At 34.1% G+C, this 26425-nt stretch overlaps 1 protein-coding gene across 8 annotated transcripts in view; it reads left to right on the forward strand.

Annotated features, from left to right (window-relative positions):
* The window catches only part of KMT2C (lysine methyltransferase 2C), a 291259-nt gene that overhangs the window by 68621 nt on the left and 196213 nt on the right, over positions 1 to 26425 (forward strand). For all 8 annotated transcript variants that reach the window (XM_074193304.1, XM_074193306.1, XM_074193298.1 and 5 more), the window contains exon 2: positions 623 to 711. In XM_074193304.1, coding sequence (XP_074049405.1) covers positions 623 to 711 — 89 coding nt within the window. The remainder of the gene's footprint in view (positions 1 to 622; positions 712 to 26425) is intronic.

Raw genomic sequence — 26425 nt, forward strand, 5'->3', positions numbered from 1 at the left:
ATTAACTTTATCTGTCCATATTTAATTCTCCATTGTTTAAATGTGATTAATTAGAGATCTTCGATGTTTGAACACTCTTCTCACATACCCCAAATGTGAAAAAAATAGTTACCTTCCTCCTTTCCTTTTTTACATTAATGAATTCTTTTTCCTTTTTCACTTTCCTCTTCAGAATATCAGAACAGAATCATTTCTAGAGCCTGTTTTTCAATCTAGTATATTATTTTGACTTTTTCCAAAGACAGTAGAGTTTTAGGTTATAGTAACTGTATGGTAACAATTTTGCCTTTATCATTTTGAAATCTATTGCATTTTTACGATTTAAGCTTAGTACATTAGCACTTATGTTAGAGTTGATTCCAGTTAACTTCAGATGTTGTTGCTGATTTTTCAAAGTGTAAAAGCATTCTAATCTGAAGAAGAATCTTGGGGAAATACAATTTATTTCAACTGGTGCACTATTAAAATAGGCAAGTAATCACTTTCTGACGGGGTAGCTTTTGAGAAATTTTCTTCTATATTATCTTTCAAATAATTTCTAACTTCTGTGCGAGGTACAATGTAAGTAACTATATAAAGTCAGTGTTATAATTTAATGAGGTTTCATTGTTCCCGTTTATAGGCCTCGAAACAGAGGAAAATCTACAGTGGAGGATGATGATAGCATGGATGGATTGGAAACAGCAGAAACAGAAAACAACGTTGAAACGGGTAATAAATTAAGAATTCTGTTAAAATGTACTTACTTTTTATTGACCTTTGAAGAACTAATACATGATGGTAGATCAGTTTTATTTTTGAAAGATAGTTGTAATTTCATCATATTGTATTCTCCAATTTAGGATAAATCACATTTCCCCAAGCTTTTGTGATGTAATTAGCCTTTCTTGATTGCTGCCTGAGCTTATACCCATACAGTGAAACATCAGAGGAGAACTTGTAGGAAAGGTTTTAGATTATAGGAAAAAAGAGTACTCTGTTGCTTTGGTACTCATATATATATATATAAAACTTTCACTTTCTCAAGCCTCAAATAAAAATTTATTACAAAGAAAATAGTGATACATGAACAGTTCAGTATCCTACTTTGTTCCTAGCTCTGTTGAGTTTGAGAGAAGCTGTAATTGTATTCAGTTCAAGAAACATTTATTCTCTGCCTGGAGTGTGCCAGGATGGTGGTAACATAGGAAAAAGAAAAGATTTACTTTTATGAGTCAAAGCAACATATGTATATAAATAAATAGAAATATGTACAAAGTAGTTTTTGTGAGAGATGATAATGATTAGGAATTGTGAGCAAGTATAGTTCATTGTCACTTGGCTTCTGTGATCAGTGGTACTCCGTTCCAGTAGCTCCAGAAATATTTCAGGTGATTGCAATGTGCAATAACCTGGAGCTTTAAATTATGTGGAGGGAGAATATAGTGAATATTGTATTTTAGTGTTTTTAGTTATATCTGAGTGTAAGAGGCAGTCACTAAAGTGTCTTGAACAAGAGAATAGCGTGGTCAGCCTATATCTTATGTATCAGCCTATATCTTGAGGACTGGTGGTTAACTATCATTAGAATCTAGCTTTAATATTATTTAATTGAATGTAACCTACTTCCAAGACACAAGGTCAGTAGAATAATGGTGACAAAGAGAATCTGAAAATAAAAATTGGGAATAAGGCTTATTTTTCATCTTGGGCTGTCATGTCAGGGATTATGAGAGAAAGTATATTAAGGTTTTGTGATCATAAAGAGGTGAAATGAGAAATGCTAGAAAAGGGCAATTATGTTAACAGTCTAATGTTATCCTAGATGTCTTTTGGTAGATAGGAAATATTTTATACATTTTGATAATGAATATAAGTGGAATTTCTGGTAAGATTTCATTAGTAAATTCTGAAATGCTGATGACTTGTGGGATTTTATTTTATATCCTGGCATTTTGCTGAATTTCTTGATAGCTTTCTCCAAAATTTCCACATTGACTCTTAGGTCTCTTGCTTAGGAATTATGATTGCTTTTCTTTTTATGTAATTAATGCATCAGTTTATTTTTCTTTTCTAATAGCAAGCATTTCAAGTATTATATTAAATAATAGAATTGTTAATGACTATCCTTACATTTTACCTTATCCTTTTGAAAAGACTTCATACTATTTTCTGTTATGGGATGTTTGCTTTTCATTTTTGATATGATTTACTATTTTAAAGATAAGGTCTTTTTCCTAATCTATTTCTATTTTTCTTTAAAGCAGAATTGAGTGTTGGATTTTGTCTTTTCTTTTCAAAATATATTGATATAGTTACATGATTTTTATTATCATTTTCTAAAACAGTCATTTTTGATAGTTATCTCAACGTTCTTCTAATCCTGTGCTATTGGAATAATTCAAGCTGGTCATGATTCATAATCATTTCAGTATACTGTTATGGCACATTTGCTGTTATTTAAAATTTATTCAACAATATTTTAATGATATTTATAGTTTTCTTCCTCTGGTTTCTCTCTCCCTTGTTTTAATATTAAGCCTATTTTTTTATATTAGTCTAAGTGTCAGCATTATAAATCTGCTTTACTATCTTAAAAAAAAGACCATATTTATAATATGGAAGGATCTTAGGTGAAAATAGTTCTTGTAATATAGAAATTTACTTTATTTTTTGCTTTTTTACTTGTAAATTTGTTGATCTCATTGATTTAAAAAAATTTGGATATATGACTAAATTTTCTTCCCCTAATGTTATGTTATTTACTTATTCTTATCAATCAGATTTTTTTGGTGATAATTCATGTATTCTGTTTTTACATAATTGGACAAAATAGTTTCTGATGATTTTTATTTCATTTTGTTTTGAATTTTTATGAATTTTCTTTTTTATAAGGATCAAGATAATCAGCTGGTAAATTGCTTTTCAAAAAGCATTTTTTATTTTTATTTAACAACTGTGTATATGTATCCTTCCCTCTGAGTTCAATTGAGAAAGAAGTAAAGACTCAACCTCTTGTTTTCTCCTACTTTACCAGTTTGTATATTTTCATAGTCCTCATTTCTCTTTACCCTCTAGTGTGTGTGTGTGTGTGTGTGTGTGTGTGTGTGTGTGTGTGTGTTTTAACCTTTCTTTCCATTCTTCTAAAATCATCAAGAAATAGAAGAATCATTCCTGGATATTGTTTAATTAAAATGTCTCTCTGACCACCATTTTGACAGGATTTGAAGTGGACAGATTCCATATTGTTAGTAAACAGTTTGTTCTCATTTGGCCACTTTTGATCATTCATTTTTCTCTCTTTAAATTTCTTAATTCTTATGTTTGAAATTTATTATTTCTGTGGAGTTTGATTTTCCTGGGAATTATTTTCAAATTTGTCTTTCCTTTTTATCCTTTAGTTTTAAAAGATCTGGGCAGTTTTATGATTTCATGAAATAGGATGCTATTTTGATTGTGGCATTCACATAATTTACAGACACTTAAATGTTTTCCTTTTCAAGGTCACTTAATTTTGCTTTGAAAGATTTATATTTTCTCTGATATTTTTGGTCAGTCTTTTTTTGTATTATTATTATTTTTTGTTTTCTGAGGAAAGCATTGACTTGTAGTTGGGAGACCCATTGTGATTTTCAGGTAGCTTATTGTTTGGGAAAGGTTACTGTCAAAGAACAAGGTGTTTCCTAGGCATTTGTTTTGGGGTTTATGACACAATGAATTATTGAAATAAAGTACTAATGTTTCTTGTCATTGTTGGAGGGACTGTAGAAGGACAGGAATGCCAATGCATTGTTTCTGGGAACTGTGCTTTGATCTAGGTGTTGTGCAAAATAGTTTGCAGCTATGCTGTGTATGACTTGAGATGTCTGGGCTATTTGATTTAGAGATTATAGTGCTTGGCATGTGGCCCTTGGAGATTAATAACAAAAAGAAAGCATGCAGCTTCACATACCCCCACCCCTCCAATACACCAGATTGTTATTAGCTGTACTTCTTGTAAATATGTGCTAGACATCAAGCCAATGCTCATCTATTGGGGTTGACTAAATACATTGAATCTTATGTAATAGAATACTACTGTGGCCTTATAAATTGCACATAAAGTAAATACAGGGAAACATTGAAAGAATTATCAATTTGATGATAAGCAAATTAAACAGAATCATGTTGTTTCAACAATGTAAAGTAAAATAATAATAGAACAATTAGTGAATACTGCAAAATCTTAATGACCAAACAGCACTTTCAAAGAAAACCTATGAAAAGACCATTTTGCCTTTTGGGTTGAGGGGTGGAGGGGTGGGTGAGGCATTGGGGTTAAGTGACTTGCCCAAGGTCACACAACGAGTAAGCTTCAAATATCTGAGGCTGCATTGCTGACTTCCAAGACTAGTGCTCTAGCCAGTGTATCATGTAGCTGTTCCCTGTTCTGCTCTTTTGTATAAAGGTGGGGAACCACGAGTGGAACACATCAGAAAATATCAGACTTGTTTGATAATGGTAGTAATCTTTATTTTTTCCCTCATATCTCTTTTTAAAAATCTTTATTATAAAAGATTTTTCCATCTGAGAAGGGTGAGGTGAAAGAATCCACTGAAACTATTGGTAATTAAAAAAAAATAAAATGTAAGTTATTCTACTTGATGTTTTTCCTTTCTTCATTCATATCCTTATTTTAAACAATCTCAAACTTGTTTAATTATATATCTTTTATTTTTACTTAAACTCATTTTATTTTCCCATTGCAATGGTTGGCTCTTATCAGTTTGGTTGTTTGATTACATAACTGTTTCAGAGATAATTTTACAAACCAGTAATGATAGTTTTCCTATTTGGAAATACAAAATTCCTTTGTTCGTGATTCAGTCTATTCCTCGAAAGTGAAGCTCAGTGGTTAACATTTATTTTTGTTAATGTTATCAAAAGTTTCTGTAAGAAACTTTTTGATATTATAATTAGTAGTGCTATGTTTTGTATGTTTGTTATTTTCTATATATTATGTTTTATTAGCTTTGTATTTATGCTACATACACACATATATTTATACTTGTGTGTTTTGTTATAAGTTCTTGGTGAGTAGGCATTGTTTCATTTTTTTGTTCATTTATTCCTAGTCCTTGCCACACTGTCATTGGAATAAAAAAAAAAATACTTGATGATAATTGTGGTTTAATATTTGCTTCCCTAATAGATTCCAGCTCTTGGGGTTTTTGAAAGGCAAAGAGGGTCAAATGGCTTGCTCAAGGCCACATAGCTAGGTATTTATTAAGTGTCTGAGACCAGATTTGAACCCAGGTACTCCTGACTCCAGGGCTGGTGCTTTATCCACTATGACACCTATTCTTCTCTCCCCCCCCCCCCCCCCCCCCCCCCAGCTCTTCTTTGGAAGGACATATTCATGATTTGTGAGGTAGCTGTATGTATGGTCTAGAAGGTTTGACTTTTTTCATTCATTAATTCTCATCTATATTTTTCAGCAGTTTCTAATGCCTTCACATATTTTCACATTTTCAGTGAATCCCAATCTCAAATATATGTTAATTCAAGCTGAATGTGAAAATGGTAACACCTAAGGTGAATTGTAAAACTTTTTTTACTTGGGAAAAGCATGAAAAATTCAGATTGGGAATATTTGGTGTGGAATATTTCATCTTGTTCTGGTGACCCATCCCCCCCCGTAAAACAAAGGATATGTAGGATTTTTTTTTTCTCCTCAAAAAGAGTATTGTGCCTGGAATTCTCTTAAATTTCTGCTCATCCCTTGCAAGAACATATTTAATTTGTGTTACATATTGGTCTTTGGTTAAGTTAGTGAAGTGACATTTATGACCTTTGGTTGAGTTAAGCAATGTCTACTTTATTCATGGCAAACTATGGTTTAGAAGTGATCTCTCATTAAAAATAAAAGATAGTATGATCTTTTTTTAGGCCAATTTATTAGATTATGCTCTAGATTTAACTGTTATGAATCCACTCTTTATACCTTGCACCAGTGCCAGAGTAGTTTTTCTAATCGTTTTCTCTGATGTTAAACTCTTTTTGCTAAAAAACTTCTCATGGTTGTTCCATTGCTTATTGAATAAAGTATAAACTCCTGGTACTCTTCAACAGTCTAATTTTAACTTATATTTGAGCCTTATCTCAAACTGCTTCCTTTCACATGATCTGTTTTCCAGCCGTACTAAATGACTTTCCTTCCTTTTTATTCTTGTATCTATCCATCACTAGGTCCTTGCTCATTCCTTGTGCTGCCTGCCATTTCCATTTGAAGTTTCTTTAAGGCCTAATTCAGGCTCTGACTCTGTTAAGACTCTTGTTCTCCCCTTATCCTTTTTCCTCTGAAATTGATTTTATCCTCAAATTCCTTCTAACAAGTTTGCTCAATCTATCCTTTGCCTTTTTCTTGTTCACTCTCATGCCATAACTATTTTTATAGGTGATTATACATTCCTAACAAGTAAACTTCATATTTTATATAACTAGCTTATTATGAAGGAAAAGGTATATAGTTTTTATTTTATTATCATTTGGTACCATTAATTCCTAAGAAAGGCAAACCTGTTATTTTACAAAACCTAGGAAGTCTATTCTCACAGTCAAAGGTACAAGTTGTAAAGCAGTGCCATAATAGAAGAATTTCATTGCCACTCACTAAGTGAGGGTAGAATGTCCTCCAATGTGAATTTGGTATTTTATGAAATTCTAATTAAGAGTTATTATGGGTGGGCTGGTTTACTAAGTTATCTTATAATTTTTTTTGTTTATTTCTTTAAATATTTCTTATACATGTAAATAATTTGTTCTTTTTAGGTTTTTTTGCAAGGTAAATGGGGTTAAGTGGCTTGCCCGAGGTCACACAGCTAGGTAATTATTAAGTGTCTGAGGCCAGATTTGAACTCAGGTACTCCTGACTCCAGGGCCGGTGCTCTGTCCACTGTGCCACCTAGCTACCCAGCCACCCCATGCCACCTAGCTGCCCCCAAGTAAATAATTTTTAACTATCATTTAGAAAAATTATATCCAAATCCTCTTTTCTTCCTTCCTAAGGAGGCAAGCAATTTGATTTCATTTATATATGTGAAGTCACATAAAAACATTTCCAGAAGCAAAATAAAAGTGCAATAGAAAAATCTGTTATGCTGTGCATTTAGAGTTCATCAATTATATCTCTGAAGAGGTGGAAAAATTAGCATTTTTATCATGTTGTTATTTTTCAGGACACTACATTACCCCATTTGGGGTTTTCTTTGCAAAGATGCTGTGTGCTTTGCTGTTTTACTTCTCCAATTCATTTTCAGATGAGGAACTAAGTCAAAGATGGGTTAAGGGACTTGATTTTTGCATTATAGCTGTATGTGTCTGGGGCCAAATTTAAACTCCTGTTCTCCTCATGGCCATCTCTCAAATTTCCAAACTTTTGCCACCCTTAAAAGTTGCTATCAATATTTTTATACAAATAAACCCTTTTATATTTTCTTTGACCTTCTTGGGATATAGATCAAATAATGGTATTGCTGAGTCAAAGGGTTTGCAGTTTTGTAGCCCATTGAGTATAGTTCCAAATTGCACTTCCAGAATAGTTGAATCATTTCACTACTCCACCTCAGTATCTCAGTTTTTCTACATTCCACCCATTTTTCTTTTCTGATAGCTATAACGTGTAGTATCAGTTATTTAATTTGAAATTCTCTAATTAGTGATTTAGAGCTTTTTTTTTTTTTAGGTTTTTTGCAAGGTAAATGGGGTTAAGTGGCTTGCCCAAGGCCACACAGCTAGGTAATTATTAAGTGTCTGAGACTGGATTTGAACCCAGGTACTCCTGATTCCAGGGCCGGTGCTTTATCCACTGTACCACCTAGCCATCCCGATTTAGAATATTTTTTCATTTGATTCGTTAGCTTTGATTTCTTCTGAATAATGCTTGTTCATATTCTTTTATCATTTAGCAACTGGGGAATTTTTGCTACAGAGTACATAGTTATTTTCAAGAATTTTGTTGGTAGTCATATAAGAAAGAATGGTCTAATATTTGGTGAAGATGACTTAAAACAAGTATGAATATTTTAATTTTAAAAATCTTGAAGCAGAGATTGTATATGTTTGATAGGAATCACATTCTATTTTCATTTAGAATTAGAAGAGAAATTTAAGGGAAAAAAATCGTGTTCCTCCAGAAACTGCAAGGGTCTCTGAGGAAATGGACTATCTTTGAACTCATAGAAGTCAGGCTGTCCCAGAAGATAGCAGATAGCTGATGTTCCTATAAATCCTTTTTACTAAAAGAATTTTTTTTTGAATGTCTTTTGTTTTTTACATCATCATAATCTTCCTCATGTCTCTATTCCCAGAGAGCCATGCCTTCTAACAAATAGTATTTTTATAGGGAAAAAAGTTAACATAACTCATCCACTATGGATATAGTCTGAAGACCATTTTTAATTGAAATTTTATTTTATTTTTAATGGTAGTTTTTCAACATTCATCCATTTGCAAATTTATTTGCAAATTTTTCTCCCCATCCCTCTTCCCTCCTCCCCCTTCTACCCTCTCCTCATGGTGGTGAAAAAGTCTGGCAAAAAATTATATTTGTCTTGTTGTGAAAGAGGATTTAGCATTAAGGGGAAAGGAAAAAAACCTTGAGAAAGGAAGAAAAAACAAAAAAAGGAATATAGTATGCATTCAGACTCTAGATTTTTTCCCTCTGGTTGTGGGGATGGCATGTCCATAGGTCTCTGAGTGGTTGCCTTTGATCTCTGAAGTTCTTGAGAGTGGACTGGAGGTGTCTTCTTATATCTCTTTATTCCTTTAAATTTTGATCCTCATAGTTTTGCTACATTCGTTCTTTTTTTTTCTCTCTCTGATGGATCATTCTTTTTACATTGATGTAATTGCACATATTGCTTTTTTGACTCTGCTTTATTCATTTCGCATTACTTGAAAATTACTTAAAAATCCATCATAGTTGATCCATCTCACAATGTTGTTGTTCATATGCATATTGTTCTCTTGTTGTTCCCCCTTCACTTAGCATCAGTTATTTTACCTTTTTCTTTAATATTACATTGCACCTATACCAAAATTTGTCATTAAAAACCTTACAGTCAAATGTGTAAAGACTGAAATAGTAAATATTTTCTTTTCAGATCATGATGCACTAAAAATTGCATTTTATAAAGGGCCATGGAAAGATAAACCAAAAATTGGAAGCTAAATAACTTAATTTTAAAGAATGAGTGGATCAGCCAACTAATCCTATAGTCATTTCATCCAAGAGTATGATAACAATGAGGCATTATACCAAAATGTATGAGATGCAGTTAAAAGCGGTTTTTAGGGAAAATTTTATTTCTTTAAATGCTTCTATGAGTAAAATAGAGAAGACCAATGAATTGGGTATGCAACTTGAAGCTAGAAAAAGAACAAATTAAAGATCCTTAATTATATACCAAATTAGAAATTCTGAAAAATCAAGGGAGAGATTAATAAAATTGAATGCCTAGAAAACTGTTAACTTAATATATAAAACTGAGTTGGTTTTAATGGAAAAAAACCCCAATAAAATAGTTAAACCTTTGGTTAATCGGATTAAAAAAAGAAACAAGAAAACCAAATTATCAGTGTCAAAAATGAAAAAGGTGAACCCACCAACTGAGAAGAAAATTCAAATGATAATAGTGAGTTATTTTACCTCTGTTTGCCAATAAATCTAAGTGAACTATATGAATATTTACTAAAATATAAATTACCTGGATTAACAGAAGAGGAAATTAGATACTTAAATAACTCCCATTTCAGATGAAAACCTTTTAAATGTTTAACACTGGAGACCTCACTTTCATGAAAGAGTGGACTGGAGGTCTAGGTCTCTACCTATATCTATTCCTTTCAAGTTTGATCTTTATAGTTTTGCTATATTCATTTTTTTCTCTCTGATGGTTCATTCTTTTTACATTGATGTTATTACATTTTTTTTGGCTCTGCTTAATTCATGTTCCATTTCTTGAAGAGTAATATTATATGCTTCTCTGTTTTCTTTTTATTTGGCATTTCTTACAATAATACTCCAATACATTACTTACCTCTGTTCATTGCCTAACTGATAAACATCTATTTCATTTTCAAATTTTGCTAATGTAAAAAGTACTGCTAGAAATATTTTGGAGTGCGTGGAAAGTTTTCTTCTTGTTGATGACTTTTTGGAGTGGAAAACCCATTTGTGGAGTCTCTGGTTTAAAGGGCATGAACTTAGTTAAACCATCTCTGCAAAATTGAAGATACCTTTAATATCTTTGGAAATATGTGGAGTGTGAGGTGGAAACATTAGGGTTTTATTTTTTGATGTGCATTACTCTAATTACTATAGATTTGGAATCTTTATTTTACGTGTTGCAAATTGTGATTTTTTTGTTATTTTGTATTTTTCAGACTGATTCTTTTGAAAGCTGTTTATTCATATTCTTCGAAAGGTTCAAGCTTTTTTTTTAGGGTTTTTTTTTTTTTTTTGCAAGGCAAATGGGGTCAAGTGGCTTGCCCAAGGCCACCAGGTACTCCTGACTCCAAGGCCAGTGCTTTATCCACTGGGCCACCTAGCCGCCCCTAAAGGTTCAAGTTTATGTGTATGTTTTAGATGCCAAGGCCTCCCACAGAGGTTAGCATCTAAGACTGTTTCCCTTATCTTAGGTACATTAGTTCTATCTCTAATAAGCTTTTTTGTTTCATGTAATTAGTATTGGTCTTTTCTTAAATCTTTGGTAAGTGCCTTCATCTCTTACTTGGTTAAGAGTATGTACCCTACTTGTAGGTATGAGAAGCATGTGTTCTTCTCTTTAAGAGTTTTTAAAAGTAATATTGTATTTAAGATCACATTTATCTAAAATATGGCAAAATAGTTTAGTCTGAGCCTCTTATTTCTATTAGCTTCCTTTTTAATTTTTCCAGCAGTTTTTGTCAAATAAGGAGATTCTTCTAGGTAATTTGTTTTCTTCTCCATTGAAAAATGAGTTATTGAATTCCACATTTTCTGATTCTTCCTTGTTTAGTCTGTTCCATTGATCTGTTTCTCTATTTTTTTAACCAATACCAGATGGTTTGGTGACTGTATATACGTTGAGGTATGGATGTATTAGTTTCCGTTATCTCTACTTTTTTTGCTCATTTCCCTGGATAGTGTAGTTTTGTTTTTTCCAGATGATTTTTGTTATTAGTATGGTCCTTGATAATTTGATTTGTATTGTAATAATTCTTTTTTAAATTCTTGTTATCAAAGCTTTCAAAACTAGGAGATCAAGTTGAAAAGATAAGGATTCTTAATTATTGTAATCTTCAGGTCATCAGAAGGTTAGTCATATTGCCCAGTCTTATTTTTATTAATATTTTATTATAGTTCCTTTGAAATTTTGACCAATAAGTTAAAACTGAAATAAGAAATCTTTTCAATTTTTTTTATTATTACCTCAGTCTTTTCTACAGATCTGCATATTAAATTCTTCTCTCCTATTGTCTTTGGTGTCACTATCTAGTCCTGAAGTGTTCTCAGAATTTCTGCCCTTCTTAAAATTATGCTTTGATCTTGCCACCCTAATGCAACTGCAGCTATCACCCTATATTTTAATTCCTTTTCCATAGCCAAATACCTAAAAACGGGATTTGGTCTTGATTTCAGTTTTTTTTAAACCTTTATATTACTCTTGAAACCCTTTTCTATCTAGCTTCAAAACTTACCAGTTACTCTTTCTAGTTTTACCAAAAATCTAGTAGGAGGTTCAGAACCATTTGATAAGAACTGTCTCTTCATCTTGAATATTTCCTCTCCCTGACTTTTCATTAAAATCTCTCTCCCAAGTTTATTCCTGACTAGTTCTGATTTCTTTAACTGGATCACCTTCTATGTCCTGCAGCCTTTTTATTTCTGTCAATGCTCTCTTCCTGAGAGCCCTGGTTTGTTGCACATTGAGGCAGTTGACTACAACAAGGAAATGTGTTGCCTATGTTTTAGAAATGAGAGCAAATGAGAGAATGGGACTGGGGAGAGGGGAGTGCTATATGTAAATCTATATGGTAATTCTGGGCAAGTCACTTACTTTAACCTTTGTTCTACTAAAGTTTCCTCACTTGTAAAATGTGGTTAACAATAGCCCCTACTTTTTAGGGTTGTAATGAGGTTCAGATGAGATAATAATTATAAAGGGCTTTAGTACATAGTAATTATTATATAAGTTTGTTGTTGTTAATATTCTTGTTATGATTATAGAAATAGGGAAATCATCATATCCACGGAGGAGAACTAACTCACACTTGGGATAGAAGGCATTAGAAAAAGATCAAAATGATCACTGTAAGGTCTTCCTTTGGGAATGAAGAAGTATTAGTAACACAGTTGATATGAAATGATTCAGAGTTGTAGTGGACTCAGAATGATTTTGCTGTTTGCTTCACTGACATTCATTGCTGTATTTATTTGGAAAGAGAAGGCAGGGTCTGGCATAATCCATACAGGCCTAGGGTTTGTTTAAGCATTCATAGTGGTGGGACAAAGGAATATATGACTTAAAAGTTTAGAGAGATCACTTTTCAGTTATATCTAGCTGGTTAATTATGAGATTGAGTTGCTAGGGGGCTTGATATATAGAATGCCTGGCATGGAATCAGGAAGACACATATTCAGATTTGACCTCAAACATTTCCTTGCTGTGTGGCACTGGACAAGTTGCTTGTATTTAACCCTGTTTGATTCAGTTTCCTCATCTGTAAAATGAGCTGGAGAAGGAAATAACAAACCACTCCAGGATCTTTGCCAAGAAAACCCAAATGGGGTCATGGAGAGTCAGATGCCACAGAAATGACCAAACAACAATTTGTAGAAAGGATATTGGCATATGTTCCCTGGGAATTTAGGGCCACCTAATGACTGAAAACCAACGTAAGAAATGAGACTAAGAAGGGAAAATGGGGAAAAGACTAGAGAAATAGGGATTAGTAAAACAAGGGAATAGTAGAGTGAAGTTGTGAGTAGTGTCAAGCATAGGTTTAGGTGTGAAATAAGGAAGAGATAAGTGTTGTAGTCTGAGAGAAGAATTCCAAAGTTATGCTTGTATGATCTTGAATAGTCAGTGGAAATAGTGCAGTCATTCTTATTTATGGTAGAATGAAGGTGCATGTTGTTAGAGTGGAGGAGAAAAGGAACATATTGACATGTATGTTGAAATTCTCAAATGGAGGGGTAGGAGTTTTGATAAAAAAAACTATACCGAGTTCTAATACAGATTTGTGTGTGTGTGTGTGTGTGTGTGTGTGTGTGTGTGTGTGTGTGTATTACCTTCAGATGGTGGGGGCAGTGTTTGAAAGAAAACTATCTGGACTAGAACATAGGAGTAAATGGAGAGAACCTGTTCTTCCCTTCCTCCCCTCCAACCTCCCCCCCCTCCCCCCCCAGTCTCACACAAAGGAGCAAGTGGTTGTTGATTCACAGATATTCAGTGAAGATAGGTCGGGAGTTGACTTTCTTTGACCTCTTCAGTGCCATTTCATTTAGGTTCAGATTCTTCAAGGGTGAATTGGCGTTGGATTGAAATTAATTGTAATCTTTTCTAAACAAGCCAGGAAGGAAGATATTGTTGATTTTGGTTCTTCCTTGTTCTCTGAAGTTCCCCCCCCAGTAATAGTCTGGGGGGGGAATTGGAGTAATACAAAATGTTGTTGTTGTGCATGCAATATGGATTAATTTTTAGTTACTTTACCATTTAGACAAAGAACCTTATGAGAATTCTTCCTGTCAAACATTTATTGTGTTACATGTTAAAGTTTTGTGATTGTTTTTGTCTCTGAACTGTCATCATCCTTAATCGTTTTATTATATGAAATGATGGCAAATAAAAGTTTCTGCTATTTTTGGTAAATGTCTGGACTTTCCAAAATTAATGTTTGGTTTTCAAGTTCTCAGTAGTCATGAAATTAGAAACAAAACCTGAAAGTTGAAGGATACAAGCATTTCCTTTGCTCTAATCATTTTAAGAAAGGAAATGGGCCATTAAAAGATTTTCCTAAAAATTTATTATTTATTAATTTTAAAAAATTCTTAAAAAATTTTGGGTTATGAATTTTCTCTCCAATTTCTCTTGTACCTACTGTGGTGATATCAAGTATAAAAGTAAAATCATGTAAAACATATAAATCATTGATCCCTAAAAGGGAAAAAAAAAGAAAACAAGGAAATTATACTTCAGTTTGCACTCAGGAGGTATATAAATTCTCTTTTTGGAGGTGGATAGCATTTTTTTCTTTTTAAATTATCTGGCATCATTGTAATGATGATAGTTATTAAATCTTTCATTGTTGATCATCATTATAACATTGCTTTGAATCAATTCATATTGGTGTTGCCATGTTTGTTTTGTTCTTGGAAATCCCCTTTCCACCCCATCTTAACCTGGTTGTTTCTTTTAGCATATTCTCCATCACAATCATATTCCTTAGCTTTTTAAGCCATTCTGTAATTGATTAGTAGCTCCTAAATCTCCCAATTATTTGCCACCACAAAAATAGCAGCTCTAAATATTTTTATGCATACAGGTCCTTTTCCTTTGATCTCTTTGGGATCTAGATTTAATCATGTTTAGTTGGGTTTAGTTGGGTCAGTGGGTGAGCATACTTTCATAGACCTTTAGGCACAGTTCCATATTTTTCTCCACTGTGGTTGAACCAGTTCAATACTGGATCAATAGTTTATTAGTTTACTATTTTCCCTCATTCAATGCCAGCATTTGTTGATTTTTTTGTTTTTGGATAGGTATTAGTTGTTTTATAGTTTCTGACATGTCTGACTCTGTATGACCTCATTTGACAAAGCTACTGGATGGGTTTGCCATTTACTTTCTAGCTCATTTTATAGATGAGGAATTGACATGAACAGGGTTAAGTGACTCCCAGAGTGTGATACAGTTAGTGTCTTAGGGTCATATTTGAACTCAGGAAGAAGAGTCTTCCTGAATCCCTGGTCTGCCATATATTGCAGCAATTAGCTACATTTCTTTAATCAGTAATGGTTTATAGCATTTTTTTCATTTAGCCATAGATACTTTCATTTCTTCTGAAAACTGCTTCATCATAACATTTGTTTATTTATCATTTCAGGAATGGTGCTATTATTTTTATAAATGTGACCCAGTTCCCATAGGTTTGAGAAATGAGACTTTTAGTTCTCTCTTTTTTTTTAGGTTTTTGCAAGGCAAATGGGGTTAAGTGGCTTGCCCAAGGCCACACAGCTAGGTAATTATTAAGTGTTTGAGGTCGGATTTGAACTCAGGTACTCCTGACTCCAGGGCCCATGTTCTATCCATTGGGTCACCTAGCCTCCCCAAATTGAGAGTTTTATCAGAGAAATTTTCCTTTCAAAATTTTTTATATTCATTATCATTTTTAGCAAAATATAGTTTCCCTGGCTATGTCTTGAATTGCATCTATTATTGTTTTTGCTTTGGTTGCAATCATGGCTCCCCCTGTCTCTTATATATCACAGCTGAAGGAAAATAAATTTTGTTCAAGCCTTTAACTTTTAACTCTGTATGTGTCTTTTTGTTTTGAGTGCGTCTTGTATGCAATATATATTGTCAGGTTCTGTTTTCTAATTCATTATGGTTTGTGCCTCTGTTTTATGGGTGAGCCATCCTGTTCACATTCAGTCTATAATAATATATATTATACAGTATATTTCCCTCCATCCCAGTTTCTTCTCTCTCCTTTTATCTTGTCTCTCCTCAGAAGTCTTTTGCTTCTCACCATTGCCTGCCTTGTACTACCTTCCCTTTTATCTCTGCCTTAATCACCCCCACTATCTGTTTTCCTCTTCTTTCTCCTCTTATTTCACTATTGGTTAAGATAGAGGTCTATTACCAAATGTATATATATATATATATATATATGTACATATATGTATGTGTGTGGGTGTGTGGGTGTATATGCACTTGTGTAAATACATTAGAGGTCTATTACCAAATATATATGTATGTACATATGTGTGTGTGTGTGTGTATATGCCCATGTGTAAATACATTCATTCCAGCTAGTCAAAATAAGAGTGAGATTTAAATATTGGCTGCCACCACTCTTTACCTTTTTTCTTCCTCTATTATAAAAGTTCAAAATTTTTTCCATTCTACCTCTCCTTTCTCCCCCCCCTTTCCCAATGTATCTCTTTTTTTACATCCCTTCATTTTTTTCCTTTATTGAGAGATTATCTCAACATAATTGATTCACATCTTTGTTCTCTATGTAGACTCCTTCTAACTGTTAAAAATGATAAAGGTCTTAGGAATTATCATTTTCCCATATAAGAATATAAACAGTTTCCTTTACTGAGTACCTTTTGATTATTCTCTGATGTTTCTGTTGTCTGTTGTAATTGAATAATAGATTTTCTATTTAGCTCTCTGGTCTTTTCATTAAGAAAGCTTGAAAGTCTTCTATTTGATTAAATATCTACTTCTTGATCCAGCAGGATTTGTGCTTTTGTTTTCAGAACTAGTTCTGGGCATTGTCAAGTTTCAGAGGTTTTTCTTCTTTTTTCTTACTTTCAATCACTGAATGGGCATTACCTCCAACAAACTGAGACCTTTTAAAACCTTTAGCTTAAAAAGGCTAAATCTTCTATTACTTCCAGGGCTGTCTCTAGTAGTCTTGATCATTGTCTTGTCACTGGACCCAGATGATTTCCTAGGAGTGAGTGAGACTGAGTTTGCATAGCCCTCTATCACTCAAATCCAATTCATTTGCATGTCATGGCATCACCTTCCTGATGTCCTCTTCAAGAATGAAGGACATGATCTAGGAAGAGATGTGGTTACTATTCTTCTGATCTGTGCTCTGGTCTTTTTTCCTTGTAGCCATAAGTGCTAATACTCTGTTTGGCTCTAGAACTATGACTAGGGTTCTTTTGACTGTCCAAAGCGATGTCTTTGTAACCCAAGTGTTGCCTATGGGCAATAGATTTGCCAGTAGTTGCTACCACAGGGTTCAACTTAATTTCTATTTGACTACTTGTTGAACCCCTTTAACATCTCTTGCCTGAGAGCTCCCAAAGCTTTTACAGCTTCTTTTGTTGCTGCTGTCCCGGCCACTTCTAAGACTTGGCTGCTGCCTTCTTCAAGGCTGGCTCCCATGCTAGGGTCACAGATCACTCTTGCCAGCCTCCTAAATTAAATAGTTTCAGGTTGGAATGATCTCACTGTGACCTTTTATAGGCTCTTCTTTCTCACATATGACCTCTTACTCCTGTACTATTGTAGTGGTCTGCTGTGTGATCTAAAACTAAAATCAGATACCATATGCAATAGGAATACACTGCAAGTTTTTCCAAAAAGTTTGGCAAGAAACCAATGCTTACTCTCCCCGTCAGTAATTTCACGTCATCTTGCAAATACTAGCAACAGTGGTAAGATGAGATAGAAATTAAAAGCATAATGACAGATAAAAGAGAAGATTAAGAACTATCCTTATTTTCTGATAGTGAGATAGCACAATTCAAAACTCTGGGGAATCAGTAGAGATCAAAGCTTCTGCAAAGAACAGATCTTAAAATGAACTCTCAATATACATATCTCATAGACCCTCTTTCTCTCTTTATATAGTCCCCATTTTGGTGCAAGTCTTCATTATCAAGAAGGTTCCTCTAGGGATGTAGTTGGTCTCTCTGCCTGTCTCCTCTAACTCCAGTCTGCCATCCAGTCAGTCCATCAATAAGAGTTTATTTAACAATGAATATGTGCTAGGTACTATACTGAATTCTAGACTGTCAACGAATTTGCACTTTAGTAGGCCAGATAGTATGCAAGTACTTGTATGTTCTAAGCGTTATATGATTGAAAGATAGTCAACAGAGGGAAAATTTTTTTTTTTAAAAAGTGAACATAGTGTACTTTGCTCCCCATCAAACTGTAGTTTTTTCCTCTGAATGTGGATGACATTGTCCATAGCAGCTCTCTCAGGGTTGTCTTTGATCTCTGAATTTTTGAAAGGAGCTGTATCCATCATAGTTGATATTTCATAGTGTTATTGTTAATTTGTCCAAAGTTCTCCTGATTCTGTGCACTTCACTCAGTATCAGCTCATGCATGTTTCATCATGTTTCTCAAAGTTTCTTATAGAAGAACAGAACTCAATAACTTTAATATGCCATAACTTTTTCAGCCATTCCTTAGCTGATGGGCAACTTTTGACGCTACAAAAAGGGCTGGTATAAATATTTTTGAACATGTGAAACTTTTCCCATTTTATGATTGCTTTGAGATAAGACAGTATTGGTTTTGCTGGATCAAAGGGTATATAATCTTTGGGTGTAGTTCCAGATTTCTCTCCAGAACGACAGCAATTTATCAATGTCTCAATTGTTTTCCACATCCTCTCCAACAGTCATCATTTCTCTTTTCTGTTATCTTAGCCAATATGATAGAAGGGAATTGGTACCCTGTAGTTGTTTTAATCTTCATTTCTCTAATCAATAATGGTTTGGGGCATTTTTTTCATATGACTGTAAATAGTTTTAGTCTGTCTATCTATTTATCTATCTATCTATCTATCTATCTATCGATCTATCTATCGATCTATCATCTATTTTTAGGTAATTATTAAGTGTCTGAGACCGCATTTGAACCCAGGTACTCCTGACTCCAGGGCTGGTGCTTTATCCACTGTGCCAACTAGCCGCCCCTGTTTTAGTTTATTTATCTGTGAACTGCCTTGCCTATTTATATCCTATTTATATCCTTTGACTATTTCAATTGAGGAATTACTTATATTCTTATAAAGTTGACTCAGTTCTCTATACGTTTTAGAAATGATTCCTGATCAGAAAAAAATCTGTAAAAATTGTTTCCTAGTTTTTTCATTCCTTTTAAAAAAATTAAAATAGCAGATTTTGATAGTCAAATACACAATATTACATGGCATGGGAAAAAAAAACCAGTTCAGTTGAGTTTAAATATAGTTGATTAATAAATGGATAATAAAACTATTTACTCAAACACCCAAGAAAATACCTTATAGATGCAAACCCTGCCAAAGAAGATCATATTTAATATTCTGAAAAATGAAGAATTTTAAAAACTCCTTCTTTAACTAAGTATCTTTATTTAAATGTGAACTCAGCACATTTATTTCTTTTTTTCTTTTTTTAAAGGAAATCAGTTTTTAATATTTTTTTCAACAATCATTTTTTCTTTTTATCCCTGTCTTCCCTCCCCACTCCCTCTGACTTTAAAGCAATGTTATATAGGCTATATGTCGTTAACCATTTTACATCCCTTCTACTCTTGTTGCATTGGTTTTATTTGTGCCAAAACCTTTTTAATGTCAAAATTTACCATTTTCTAATTTATAATGTTCTCTTAGTCATAAATTTCTCACCTTTCCATATATCTGAGAGGTTAGTTTTCATTCTCCTAATTGAATTATGGTATCACACATTATGTGAAAATAATACACGTTTAGGGGCGGCTAGGTGGCGCAGTGGATAAAGCACCAGCCCTGGAGTCAGGAGTACCTGGGTTCAAATCCGGTCTCAGACACTTAATAATTACCTAGCTGTGTGGCCATGGGCAAGCCACTTAACCCCATTTGCCTTGCAAAAGCCTAAAAAGAAGAAAAAAGAAAAAAAAAGAAAATATACACGTTTCAACTTTATCTTGGGGTGGTTGAGTTGTTGATCTATGTCTGTTTGAAATAATTGCCAACTTTAGCAAAGTTGTAGGATATAAAATAAATCCATGTAAATATATATGTACGTATGAACAATAAAGCCCAAAGGCAAGAGATAGAGAAATTCCATTTAAAGTAACTGTAGACAACATAAAATACGTGGAAACAAACCTAGAAACTATAGTGAACATAATTACAAAAAACTTTTCACACAAATAAATTCAGATCTAATCAACTGGGAAAACATCAATTGCTCATGGTTAGATTGAGCCAATATAATAAAAATGGCAATTCTACCCAAATTATTTATTCAATGCCATCCCAGTCTAATTACCAAAAACCTATTTTATATAACTAGAAAAAATAGTTACAAAATTCATCTGGAGCAACAAAAGGTCAAGAATAACAAGAGAATTGGGGGTGGGTGGGAGGGGATGCAAAGGAGGGTGGCCCAGTTGATTTTAAGCTATATTATGGAGTCAATCCTTAAAATTGCCTGGTACTGGTTAAGAAATAATAAATCAGTGGATTAGAATAGGTACAAAAGAAACAGTTGTAAATGACTATAATAATCTACTTCTTTGACAAACTCATAGAGTGTAGCTGCTGGGATAAGAACTCACCATTTAAAAAAAGTTCTGGGAAATCTGGAAAATAGTATGGTAGAAACTAGGGCATAGACCCACATCTCATATACCCTAGATCAAAATAAGGTCAAAATAGATACAGGATTTAAACATAAAGGATGATGCCACTGCCCAATTAAGAGAACAAGAAATACTCTCTCAGATCTATGGAAAGGGGAGAAATTTATTACCAAAGAAGAAATAGAGAACATTAAAAATTGCAAAATGAATGATTTTGGTTATACTAAATTGCAAAGATTTGTCACTAATACAATCAGTGTCACCTAACCCTTAACTCTAAGGTTAACAAGGAGGCAGAAAGCTGGGAAACAATTTTCACAGCTAGTGTTTCTGATTAAGGCCCTATTTCTAAAATCTATAGCGAACTGAATCAAATTTATAAGATTTCAAATCATTACCCAATTGAGAAAACAAGATTTTAACAGAACATAGTCCTGGCATGCCCTGCCTGGCCCCTCCCTTCACCTAAGGAATTAATCTTAAAAGCAGTTTCTGACTGTCATCCTTGTTCATTAAGTTCTAGAAAATCACCTCTGATGTTAAATGTTGTCATTGTCGTTTCATTAAAATCCTTTCATATCAGCCCTCCTGGCTTGCAACCTAAGTGTCAAACTGAGCTCACTCTTTCACTCTTTTGTACCCCATTTTTTTTAAATGTGTGGATTTAAGTTTTCTAGCTCATGAACACACTCCCTTTTTTCTTTTTATACTGTTTCCACTCCAGTGCAGCTCTGTGTCAGCTCATACCTGGACTAGTGAAGTTTTTGAGTGTGTCTTTATGCAGCAAATCTCTCTCCAGACCAAACTGGACAGCATTTACCTGTCCAAATTATTTTTTTTTTAGTTTTTTTTTTTTTTGCAAGGCAATGGGGTTAAGTGGCTTGCCCAAGGCCACACAGCTAGGTAATTATTAAGTTTGAACTCAGGTACTCCCGACTTGGCCGGTGCTCTATCTACTGTGCCATCTAGCTGCCCCCCCCCAATTATTTTTTTTGAAGCATAGGTATGACCATGTCACTTTGCCAAGCATTTCCAGAGCTTCTTATCCACTTTTATATCCACCTGTCATTCAGTTTTCCTCTTTGACATCAACAAGATGTGGCAGGTCCACCAGCCACCATTCTGATATTTGCCTAAAGCCAAAGGCTAAACTGAGGTGGAGGTAGTCGACAGAGACCCCAGTGATTTAGGGATTATCCTTAAAGACTTTCTCTGGGAAATGGATAGATGAAAGCGGTTTGTTCCTGCAGTCATGGAGATTGAAGATGCCAGGGTCATTGGCTGCATTCAGGACTATCACCAGTCACCTTGATTTTTGTCTTGCCACTCGTCTTTGATGACTCTGGAAGTGGGAATGATATCAGTGACTTTGTGCATCACTTAAGTCTATAATGTCTGATCTTTTTTTATATCCTGGGCCACTTAACCTCAGTGGATCTTCCCATGAGGAAGCCCTTCTTCTCCTGGACTGCTATTATTTTCTTTGGAATGCATTTCTCATTCCTAAGTGCTGAATTTTCTGATTTCCTTCAAGTTCCTAGCTAAAGCGCCATCTTCAAGAAATTTTCCCCAGCCACTCTTGAATTCTAATGCCGCCCTGTTGTTAATTATTTCCTATTCATCTTGTACATTTGTTTGCTTTTCTCCTCCATTAGGTTGTCAACTTTTCAAGGACAGGGACTGTCTTTTGCCTTTCGTTTTATCTCTAGGACTTGCCATAGTGCCTGATATATAGTAAGTGCTTAATAAACATTTATTTCCAAGTCTTAAGACTCTTCAAATTCTCCTTCTATTCCCTATCTTTCTTGCCTCAGCCTCATTTAGTGCATCCCTGGCTTCTTTGTTAATCCATTAAGATATTCAGCCTCTTATTTTCACTACTTGCTCACCAGGCTTGGAAATCTTCCCTTTTCCTTGATACCCTTGTCTTTTTTTGGTATCCTTCTAGACCTAGCTTGTTCTTTTTGTCCTTAGAAAGTGATTTAAGACCTTTAGGTAGAAATAAATTTGGGTTTGGCGTGCAGAAAAACTTCCAATAGAGGACAACCTTGGAATCTACTACTTTGAATTTCTTTTGACGTGAGCTTGCCAAAAAAACTTGATTTATAATTTCTTGACTATATTGTCATGAACATTTTTTTTACAGCTATATGATGGGAGTTGAAGGCTGCATGAGTTCAAAATGTGTTTTTCCCTATTTCTTAATCCATATTTTTTCCTGAGCATTATAATACTGAAGTTTCTCTTGCAAGATTATATGTCCTTAAAGACAGGTTTATCTTTTGTTGATCAAATATATTACAAATACTTAATGTTTTGGAGATTAAAAAAAGCAATTGTTTTTAAATATAATAATTGAGCTACACACTCAGTTATGTTACAAAAACTTCTTCCTTCGCTATTTACATTACCACACATGCATATGATTTTTTTTTTTTTTTTTAGGTTTTTGCAAGGCAAATGGGGTTAAGTGGCTTGCCCAAGGCCACACAGCTAGGTCATTATTAAGTGTCTGAGACTGGATTTGAACCCAGGTATTCCTGACTCTTTGGCCGGTGCTTTATCCACTGCGTCACCTAGTCGCCCCTCATGTATATGATTTTAGAAGACTGTAAAAGCTGCTGTTTTCATTCTAAATTTGAATATTTAATTTTTAATAAAAAATTATTTTTCAAAAGATATAAACTGCCACCAAGTACACATCCTTGACAGTTAATGGAAAAACAGCACTATTAGAAAGCATTTTGATTTTTCAGAACTTGCACTGACTTTAAATCAGGAAGTCTTTGTTCAAGTTAATTTACTACTTTTGTGAACTCAAGAGTCAAATTAACCTTCTCAGGGCTTACATTCTGATCATTTGACCTCTAAGGCACCTTTTAGCAATCTGTAATTAACATTATTTTTCCCACTGCCCTATCCTGGGTCACTTTTTTCCCCTCATGATCTCCTTTTACAATATCATTCTCAATCTTGAGTTTGATGATGATGATGATTATCCAAGAGATTCTGAAATCTGTCTCCAACTTAAATCCCTTCTATGAGTGTTAGTTTTCTTTTTCTCATTATTTATTATTTGGTTACTTAGATAATCCATAAGCAACTAAAAACTGTCCAAATGTGAAATGATTTCCTTCCCCTGCATTCGCCAAATCTCTTAATTATTATTCCTCTTAGTTTACACATTTCTGCTGTTATTACACTTTTGTGTACCTTGTTACTAGTGATGTTTCACGTTCGCCCTTCATCCTCAAAGAAGACCATGACCTTAGGGGAGGTGATTCCAGGACAAGCACATGTATTGGATTTGAGTGAGGAGGGAGGAGCTGTGCTAAGTCACCAGCCTTATTTTCTCCTCTAGAACCATCTAGAGTAGTGTCAGTTGGAGTGGAGATGGCCATGGATGCGAGGCAATCAGGATTAAGTGACTTGCTCAGGTTCACACAGCTTGTTCAGATCAAGTGTCTGAGCTTGGATTCCACTCCAAGACTAGTGCTCCATCCATTAGCTCCCCCAAACAGATTGCTTTTACCTTATTTTGCCTCTCCTACAGTTCCTTATGTAGCCTTAATTTTATTTCTAGACCATTTCTATTAAAAGTCCTGCATCAGGCTTCCCACCTTTTCCATCATTGTAAAATTATTCTAGTGTACCCTATCATATTTCGCTTGGATCAATATTATGATTTTCATCCATTACCAAGGAGTAAAATTTCCCTCCACCCTTCCTTCTGACCTCCCCTGCCCTCAGTAGGGAACATTCAGGTTAGCATTTTATATACATATTTTATTAAATTTATTTACAAATTAGTAATTTTTGGCATGTGAAATTAATATTAAGGGAAAGATATGCATAAGAGATAATTATACAGATTCAGTAGGACTGTTTTTTTTTCATTTTTTTTTTCTTTTGTTTTTCTTCTTCCTCTGGTTGGGGATAAATAATGTAGACAATTACAGTCTAATATGGTTGTCCTTGCTCTCTGGACTGTAGAGAGGAGCTACTTCCATCAAGGTTGTTCATCTCATAATGTTGCTGATGTATATGCATTGTTCTCTTGGCTCTGCTCCCTTCACTCACATAAGTCATTCCATGTTGCTCTATAGTCCATCTATTTATGGTTTCTTATAGAACAAGAATATTCCAAATTGTCAATGTACCATAACTTGTTTAGCCATTCCTCAATTGATGGGTATCCCCTCAATTTCTAATTCTTTTGCAGACCAGTATTATTGTTTAGAAAAGTTTTACAATTACAGACTTTTTTCAATTCTTCATTTAGTTGTGAAACTGTTTTTTAATGCTAAGCATTTTTACTCTGTAAGTTTTTGTTCAAAATGAACTCTGAAACCTTTGTACAGAGAGAGAGAGAGAGAGAGAGAGAGAGAGAGAGAGAGAGAGAGAGAGTGAGTGAGTATGTGTGTTGGAAATATTTTCAGTCTCAAATCAATTTCAGCTTTTCTATTTTCCCTTACCTGGTAGATGTTCACCACCTAGTGGAATAATGGGTAAGCACAAGCAGTTAAGCTGTTTTTTAGTAATGTTGTATTCTTTATGACCTGTTGGGGTTTTCTTGGCAGAGATAACGGTAGTGGTTTCCATTTTCTTCTCCAGCTCATTTTACAAATAAAGAAACTGAGGCTAACAGGGTTAAATGAATTTCCAAGGATCACACAGTACAGTTGTTAGTGTCTGAGGCCAGATTTGAATTCAGAAAAATGAGTCCTGACTTCTTGCCCAACATTCTATCCATTGTCTCACCTTAAGCAATACAATAAGTAAGGGGGGGGATCTTTGCTGACTTCTTACCTAAAGAACTTAAAAAAAAAAACTTTCTGGCAATTTCTAGAAACATAATTCAAGAAAAAGACGAGTGTCTTATGTGTCCTGGGTCATTTTGAGAGTAAAGGCTCAGAAGCACTAGAAGACTCAATTTAAGAGGAAAAACATGGCTTTGTTATATTTATGCAAAGCTAAAGTACTTATTTTGTGTCTTGTTTTCCACAGATGTGAGCTATACACATTTTGACTGAATCCTATTTAAAGGGGAAAAAAGCTTTGCATGTGGCCCAGCAGCTGGGCATGGAATATTTCATTGGGTTGAATGAGGTGCTTTGTTGCTTTGGGCATAAGCACAGGGTGGTATTTAAACGTGCATCTGGAGTGTCAGGCAGTGTTGAACTAGAGACAGCAAAGCCCTGGCAGCTAGACTTCTTTCTGCCTTCATTTGTCACCAGCTTCATATCCCTCCCTATGACATGTTCACTGGTGACCAGAGCAGTCTGTTTCACAATCTGCCAGACAAAACTTTTGACATTGTTTCAAGGAGCAGGCTAATAGAAAGAAACAGGAAGAGAACTAGCTATTAGTTACATGAAGATTTTATAGTATTTTATTTCATGTATTTGCAAAAGAAATTATATCTACTAATTTATTTACAATTTAGTTTTAGAGATTTCCTCCCCCACTTGTTTTTATATTGCAATATGCAGTTAAAGTTATACTTGTTAACTTGGACTGTAAGAAATATTCTCAATTTTTTCTCTATAATCCTTATTTTAGTTTTCTCTATAAACAATACCTCTGGGTAAGTGTTTCAATGTACAGACTTAAGTAAAGGCATATTATTAAAATTTATTCCCTTTCTTCCCTGCTCTTCCCTCATTATTTAATGGTATTCTCTTGTTCATTATGACTTGAATATTCCACCATACTGCCTTAACTTTGAGTTACTTTTAATAGAATTTGTAACCATGAGGAATTCAGTTTTCTGAGACAAGGGAGAATTTAGTGCCAGGTATCTACAGCTGACCTATAAATAACATTTTTAACGTAAAAAAAGTTATAATTGAAAGAACTTGGAAATTGTGTGTGTGTGTGTGTGTGGAAGTAAAAAAGTGAAGAGTACAGGATAGTACCCAGATTATAAATTTGATTGATTGGACGGATGGTAGTGCCTTTCAAGAGAAATAGAGAACTTTGAAGGGAGAACACTGAAGAAAAGATGAGTTTGGACCATTACCAACCAGATATCAATTCTTGATCTTACCCACAACCCTATCCCTCCTGAAAAGTTTTGCTTCTTTCCACAGCCTCTACCAGTCTTCCCTTCT

Source organism: Macrotis lagotis, chromosome 7 (assembly GCF_037893015.1).
Source record: "Macrotis lagotis isolate mMagLag1 chromosome 7, bilby.v1.9.chrom.fasta, whole genome shotgun sequence".
NCBI classification, from domain to species: domain Eukaryota; kingdom Metazoa; phylum Chordata; class Mammalia; order Peramelemorphia; family Peramelidae; genus Macrotis; species Macrotis lagotis.